General features: G+C 40.6%; 1 protein-coding gene across 1 annotated transcript in view; it reads left to right on the forward strand.

Annotated features, from left to right (window-relative positions):
* The window catches only part of lama4 (laminin, alpha 4), a 32998-nt gene extending 25597 nt beyond the window's left edge, over window positions 1-7401 (forward strand). The window contains exons 30-40 of the mRNA XM_005457921.4: window positions 97-230; window positions 1136-1300; window positions 3098-3245; window positions 3352-3545; window positions 3647-3836; window positions 3921-4076; window positions 5232-5391; window positions 5854-5981; window positions 6089-6182; window positions 6671-6790; window positions 6870-7401. Coding sequence (XP_005457978.1) covers window positions 97-230; window positions 1136-1300; window positions 3098-3245; window positions 3352-3545; window positions 3647-3836; window positions 3921-4076; window positions 5232-5391; window positions 5854-5981; window positions 6089-6182; window positions 6671-6790; window positions 6870-7015 — 1635 coding nt within the window. The 3' untranslated portion in view covers window positions 7016-7401. The remainder of the gene's footprint in view (window positions 1-96; window positions 231-1135; window positions 1301-3097; window positions 3246-3351; window positions 3546-3646; window positions 3837-3920; window positions 4077-5231; window positions 5392-5853; window positions 5982-6088; window positions 6183-6670; window positions 6791-6869) is intronic.
* Window positions 7402-7768: the final 367 nt, after the last annotated feature.

The following is a 7768-nucleotide window of genomic DNA, read 5'->3' on the forward strand; positions in this document are numbered from 1 at the left end:
CACATTTTCAAATGCAAAACGAATGCTTTTGCAATGTTAAAGCAACGTTGTCTTTTTTAAGCACTGCCTGATGAAAAAAAATTTATTTTGCTTCAGTCTGACGAGTTCAGTATCTCCCTGGAGAATGGTGCAGTGGTCCTAAACAACAGAGGCGTAAAGGTCAAATCACACAAGAAACAATACAATGATGGAAGGTCGCACTTCTTACTAGCTTCAGTGAACAATCAGAAGTAAGTATTTAACTTAACTGTTGGCAGCTGCTGTTGGTGCACATCTGTGTTAGTCTTTGAGGCTCCACATTCTGTTTCCTCTCGATTATATACATTTAAATAAAGTCTCAAAAGAAGAATGAATGCATTGGTTGAACCTTCATACAGGAACTTCCATTATGTATGCTTTACAGCAACACTGAGAAAGATCTTAGTCACAGCTTGTTGCAGTTTAATCCAAACCACATTTTTTTCCAAACAGCTAGAAAATGTGAATGCAAAAACACAACTAACCAGTAAAAGAATTAGACCACAGCCACTACATCCACCAGCTAACATGTGCTTTAAAATAAGTATTCTAAACATGATCAGTGGACATCATCTGGATTACTGTAAAGTTGCAAATGCATTTGTCATTTAGTAAGATAAGATAAGATAACCTTTATTAGTCCCACATGTGGGAAATTTGTTAAACATTAAACATTATTAATTATCACATTTTATCAATTTACTTGTTTATTGATAGTAGTTAGTCAAAGATGTTAAATATGAGGATATTAGAGTTAAAAAGACAGATGGCATACATTTGTAACATTTCAGCAGACCTTATATATCTTCAACAATTACAGCATGTGGTACACTGCATGTGGCATAGAAATGCAATGCAACAACAAATAAGAACAGCAGCACGAGAATAAGACAAACAGGCAATAAAAAACAGACAACAGCAACATGTGATGTTATGATGTATCATGAGGCGTTAGTGCAGTGCATGTTAGTGCAGTGCATGCCTGCATCTCTGATAAGATCTGGTGATCCTTTTATAAACATGGGTGACAAGTTAATGTCACATACGCCCCTGCACCCAAAGGGGCGCATCAACAACTAAAGAAAAGCTTCTGAAGGGCTTCAACTCCTTACTTCAGGTACTCGTTGCTGGTGGATGACGAAGACAAGCAGTTAAAGAAGCGGCCGGCATCGGCCGTGGGATCGTCATACGATTCTGATGTGAAGACTTTCTACTATGGAGGATCTCCAAGCAGCACTTCCAAGAACTTCACGGGCTGCATCAGCTATGCCTACATCAACAGGTAAGTCACCCCCTCTCTCCAGTAAAATAGGGGGTATTATGTTATTTCAAGTTAAACTGTGAGGAGATGGAGCTTGCTGCTAAAGGGATGAAAAATTTAGCAAATATAAAAATGCCCCAAAAAAATGCATGTTACCATATTTAGCAGCATTAAAAAACATGTTTACAGTTTGGTTAAGTAAACCGTATAGCGGGCCCTGTAGGTAATTCTACCATCTATGGTGAAAGCCGTATTATTGCAGAGTGTTCATTTTGCTCACTCGGTTGAGTAAGTGACAAATGTATTGTGAGGTTAATGCAGACACCTAGTTTGAATCTGCCCTGAGACCATTCACTGTGTGTCTTCCACTGTCCTAGTGAAGTAAATGTTAAAAAGCCATTCACAGCTAGATAGATAGATCAGTGTTTCCCAACCTTTTGGAGCCACGGCACGTATTTCACATTAGAAAAATCACACGACACACCACCAAACAAAAATGTCACATAAAGCATAATGATAGTTTTTTCCCACGCACCAGGCATAGCAGAATTGTCTCAGTTTGATACCAGTATACCTTGTTTGCTTTCTTCTGACCAATACTCATGCTAGGGCCTTCATCTGGGTCGGACTTTTCTCCAGGACCCAGGTCAGATTGACTACTTTTTCTTTTCAGATATTTATCTATTGCTATTACACACGGCGTCGTCTCACAGCATGACTATTATGTAAGTTCTTCTTCGTCTTCTTCTGTTTTACTGGCAGTTGGCAACCCATTTAATTAAAGCAGGTAGTTGTACTGCACTCTAGTGGAAGAGAACGTAATTGTTCTGCCCGTTACTCACACCGGTCACGTAAATTACTAATGAGGTGAAACCCGATAATCTTCCAAGGCACACTTGATCACTTCTCACAGCACACCTACGTGCCGCGGCACAGTGGCTGGGAAACACTGAGATAGATACATAGCTTTGCCCTAACTCCACCATCTAGAGTGGGTTATTTTTTTTCATAACTCATCCATTTGGATTTTGACAAGTACCACAGGCGGGGTCACTTTGGCTGATAAGTGTACTGACAGTGGCAACTGTAGTTGATTGTAGTGTGCTACACCTCAACTCCACAATTTAGACTCGGAGAAATGGATCACTCACTGTGTTTGCGTGGTTTGGTTAGCATTTTTAATGGATTATCTGTGTGGGTGTGTGGTACACACCATTCAGAAAGTTTGTGCTTTAGTTTTAATTCAATTCAATTCAGTTTGATTTATAAAGCGCCAAATTACAACAACAGTCACCTCAAGGCACTTTATAATGTAAGGTAGACCCTACAATAAAACATACAGAGAAAAAAACCAACAATCATATGACCCTATATGAGCAAGCACTTTGGTGACAGTGGGAAGGAAAAACTCCCTTTTAACAGGGAGAAACCTCCAGCAGAACCAGGCTCAGGGAGGGGCGGCCATCTGCCACAACCAGTTGAGGTGAGAGAAGGAAGACAGGATAAAGACATGAGTGAAAACTGATGTTTAATTTGTTACTTGTCATTAATTGAAAGGTATCTGTATTGGAGAATTGCTAGCATTAGCTGGCAACTTAGTAATTCCTCCTTTCATCTATATAAATTATATTCACTTCTGGCTATTCAAAATAATAACAAAAACAAAACAAAACAAAAACCAACTCACAATATTTTGGGAGCCAAAACACTTGCTGAAACCAAAGGTGACATTATGGTTAGTGCTTTCATCTTTTATATACAGTCTATTCAATGAATAATGTGTTGAGAGTGTTTGACACTTCTGCCGTGTCACTGTAGACTAGACCTGGACATTGAGCCTGAGGACTTTAAGAGATACCCAGAGAAGGTCCAGATTTCCCTGGAGGGCTGTCCTGTACATCAACCTCCAGCTGCACTGCTGTCAAGGCACAGGGCTAACACTTCTGGAACCAAACAGTCACAAAAGGTGAAGTGAAAATAGCACATACAGCAGACCTTAGTTAAATATGAATGTGTTCTACAAACATTTTTGGGCTGGCTGATTACCTGATATTTAATAAATGTTCTCGTAGGTCACCAGAGATAAATCTAGCCTCCCCCCAGGGCTGACTGAGCTAGGAAGTGATGACCAGGAATCAGCAGAGCCAAACATCAAGTCCTGCTTTCTTTCCTCAAGTCCCAAATCGATTCACCACGCCTTCCGGTTCGGCAGCATTGCCAACAGCAGGCAGCACTACGCAGACTTCCCAGACTCCCTTTCTCAGAGGTAGATCAAGACAAGAACTTTAACCTCAGTGTCATGTCTGCTTAAAGCTGCACATATTCTTTTGTCTCCATGTGTGATTAAATGCATATTTGTTCTTCCAGGTCCCACTTCTCCTTGTCAATGAAGACCCACTCATCTTTTGGCCTCATCTTTTATGTATCTGATGCCCAAGAGGACAATTTCATGGCACTCTTTCTGGCCCATGGGAAACTTCTGTACACTTTTAATGTAGGAGACCAAAGAGTTAAAATCAAGAGTGAAGACAAATACAATGATGGTTCCTGGCACAGTGTAAGTTCATGAATTCATTCCATCACTGAATATGCCAGCATGGGTGTTTGTTAATGTAAGAGACAACCTCTTCTCATCCCAAAGGTTATTTTTATCCGTGATGGGAATGTGGGGCGATTAATAGTTGATGGGCTCACAATGCTGGAAGACAGCATTCAGGGAAACAACGTCTCCTGGCACATCAGCGGCCCCCTCTATGTTGGAGGAGTTCCTCCAGGGAGAGCCCAGAAGAATATTCAGGTACAAGTCAAAATTTGCCATGTGAAAAACATTAAACAACAGAAAAAAATGGGACAACTGGAATCTTTTAAAGGACTTTATTTATAGCCCTATGTTTGTCCGGAACATGTGTGGACATCCAGCCCTGTCTGTTCCCACAGACAAGAGGAAACCACTATTGTGACCCTAAGAAAGAAGGTTTCCTCTCAGTTTCGAGTATTGGAGCTAAAATAGTGGAGCCACTCTTCTTCCAATTAATCCCACTGTTCAAAAATTGGCTGCTTTTCAGACGTGGGTGGAGCACAAGGCACTCAGAGATCGTTCCTGATGAATAAGAATGACTTTAGCTAACAGTTTAAAATAATAATTGCTGCATTCTTCTGATGTACTAACTCCATTTCACTGTAAGCTGATAAAATGTAAAAGGGTCATGTGATAATTCTCTGTGGGGTGTGACCCTAAAAGCAATGTCTTCAAATGACTCAGTCTTAGTATGAAAATACTGATTAATGCAGCTTTAAAGACAGCTTATATGACAACTACTATGGTCAAATGTGTGGATTACTGTTAAATGCTGAAATTACATAAGATACGCTTATAAGAGAAGAGTCGCAAAGTTTGCAAACAGACCACTAAGATTGCACAGCTACATTCACTTAACTACAACTTTGCTTAGCATTAGCAATCATTAGCCATACAGAGCCACTAGTCATTCCAGACCAAATAGGGCTGCAGGGTCCTCAAATACACTGTAGCGAGCATGAGTTTGTTGTGTTGCTTGTAAGTAGAGCTCTACTCTACCATTATAGGTTGTCTACTGAAAGGTCAGTGGCTCAGTCCCCAGCTCCTCCACCCTACATGTTGAAGTATTCCTGGGCAAGACAGAAGAAACTGAACCCAATGCATTCATTGGAGTGTGAAAGTGTGCATGAATGTTAGACAGAGCACTTAGAGTAAAAGTACTGTGTTGATGTGTATGTGACTGAGGCTTGTAGTAGAAAGCACTTTCAGTACTTAGTACATTAGAGTAGAAAACCAGTATATGAGCACTACTGTGGATAAGTGGATGTGTTATTTAGTAGTTCTTTAAAATATTCTGTGATGCTTTTTTAGGTTTGTTTCTGTGTGGATTATCTTATTTAGTCATTCTTTTTGTTATCTTTCATCTCCCTTCAGAGAAACTCTGCATACAGCTTTACTGGCTGTATAAAGAACCTTCAGCTTGATGGAAAGCAGCTCTCCTCTGTGGCAGACACATTTGGGGTCACTCCATGCTTTGATGGAGTCTCTGAGGGAGGAACATACTTCTCAGAAGAAGGAGGATACATTGTCCTGGGTGTGTTTCTAGCAATTTCACATCTGTGTCATTTTTCTGTAACCTAGAAATATGTTGTATGCAGAGTTTTGTGCAATCTTTCTCACAGTGAGTAACACCACACATATTTTTCCACTATCTGCAACTGTTTGCAAACAGTTGCAGATAGTGGAAAAATATGAGCATCTGTTAAATTACACAGCTCATTAGCCTCACAAGACCCACAGTTTCTCTCGTGTTCACAAGGAGAGTGTGGCTGGCTGAGGGAACTCGATAGCTTCAGTGCAGCTGTGGTAAAAGTGTGTGACTGTTAAAGAAGCACAAAAGAGGAAAAGGCAAAGCTGAGAGCCCCAAGAAACTCAGGACTCAAATGATTTCATACTCGCACCCATCTCAGAATAACTGATGAACATAGCTAAAGGGTTATGGGGCCATAATAAATAAGAATAACTCAGACCTCACGTCATCTTCCTCCTAATTCAGACGATTCTTTCAACCTGGGACTGAGGTTTGAGCTGGTGATGGAGGTGCGCCCTCGTGTGGCATCAGGGGTGCTACTACATGTGCACTCAGCAGATGACTATTTCACTGTGTACATTCATCAAGGAGCGGTACGTTTTTACGCAAAATACACACATTTGTGTTGGTTCAAATTAAGTTTTTTTGTTCAAAAGAACTGTCGTCTTCTAGACAGATTATAGCATTAGTGTTTTTGCAGGTGGTGGTTCTTGTAAATGATGGGACTCGTGAGTTCTTCACAAAGATGTCACCAAAACAGGGAGTGTGTTCGGGCAGTTGGCACAAAATTACCGGTAAGAATTCCTCTGTGATCACACTGTAGGTTTATTATTCAGAACTGATGTGTTCTGTGGCAGCACTGGTAATGTTACACTAACATCACTCTCTGAAAAATAATCTGACATTGTATATTGTATGTGCAATGTTACATCTTCCACGTCTGAAAAAGGAATAAACACACAAATGCCTTAATCCAGCATTCTATTTAAATACCACCAGGGGGCGAGGTCTGTGGTTTCAAAAAGACTGACTGAAAATAGCTTTCTGTGTCAAGGAGTTAATGGGCTCGGTTACTCTTTTTGTGTCCGTCCATCCATTCGCTTCCGCTTATCCTTTTCAGGGTTGCAGGGGGCGCTGGAGCCTATCCCAGCTGTCTTAGGGCGAGAGGCACCACCGCTTTTTTGTGTCATAATGAAAAAAATAATAAGTTTTAAAAATTTTTTTTACAGCAACCAGTCAAGTTTAATGTTTAATGAAAGCGTTCTGTCATGTTTGGTTTCAGTGATACGGGATGCCAACGTTGTCCAGCTGGATGTGGATTCTGAGATCAACCATGTGGTGGGACCTCTGAGCCCCAGCTCCACAGATAGCAGAAAGCCCGTATTTATTGGTGGCACTCCAGGTGAGCTGGTGACAGTCGCTCCTCCTGATTTTGTCCTGTTGGTATAAAGCTGTTAATAATGCCTTCTACCTCCTCTCAGATGGTTTTCTTCCAGAAAGTGCTGCTACCAGGAAGGCCTATGTGGGCTGCATGAGAAACCTGACAATCAACAACAGCCAAGTAAACTTCAGCAAAGCGGTCCTGGTCAGCGGAGCTGTCAGTGTTGGAACCTGTCCAGCATCATAAGATTTCTGTGATATCTAGCTCAGCAAAGCAATGACCAAATACATGGTAGAAACCCCGTATCATCAGTCTTTTTACTTTCTGACACATTTGTGTGCTTTTTGTGTAGAAGTTGTCAGTTTTTGTTTTTCACTTCCACCAAGAGTATGACCAAAACGTCAATTCAATTAAAGCAAACACTCCTTATAAATAAACAAATCAGACTGATTCCTCCAGTCCACAGTGTGAAGTACACACACACACACGTACACTAACGTTACTGTGTTACTGTATGTTCCTTTACTTCATAATCTTGATGGCACATGTGTTTTTTGTATAAGTTCATTTTCAAAGCTTTCCTTTTGTACTGTTTTATTTCTGATAATAAATAACATTTTACCTCCACTGAAGCTTTTTTACGTGTCTTCTCCTATAGTGCACTTGTTCATTTCATTAACACCAAAATCAGCTGAGACTGATTAACAACCTCATATATGCATGCAACAATGCACAGATATACTCAGTAAATTAAAAATAGTCAGAACACAGGAGTGTTTTCTTTTGGTTTGTCCCACAGTCCAGTGACATGTACATCCAAACTGTCCACCCAATGATGAAAATTAAACCACTGTCACAATCTTGTTGAAGGTAGTTAACTTGTTTGCAGTCAGTTTAATCAGCCACTAGATGGCGACACACACACATACACAACAATCCAAGCAGATCAGCAGTTTAAGAGCTGTTAGCGGTTGAATAGTGTACCTATCAAAGTGGCCA

The sequence above is a fragment of the Oreochromis niloticus genome, linkage group LG15 (genome assembly GCF_001858045.2).
Source record: "Oreochromis niloticus isolate F11D_XX linkage group LG15, O_niloticus_UMD_NMBU, whole genome shotgun sequence".
In the NCBI taxonomy this organism is placed as follows: domain Eukaryota; kingdom Metazoa; phylum Chordata; class Actinopteri; order Cichliformes; family Cichlidae; genus Oreochromis; species Oreochromis niloticus.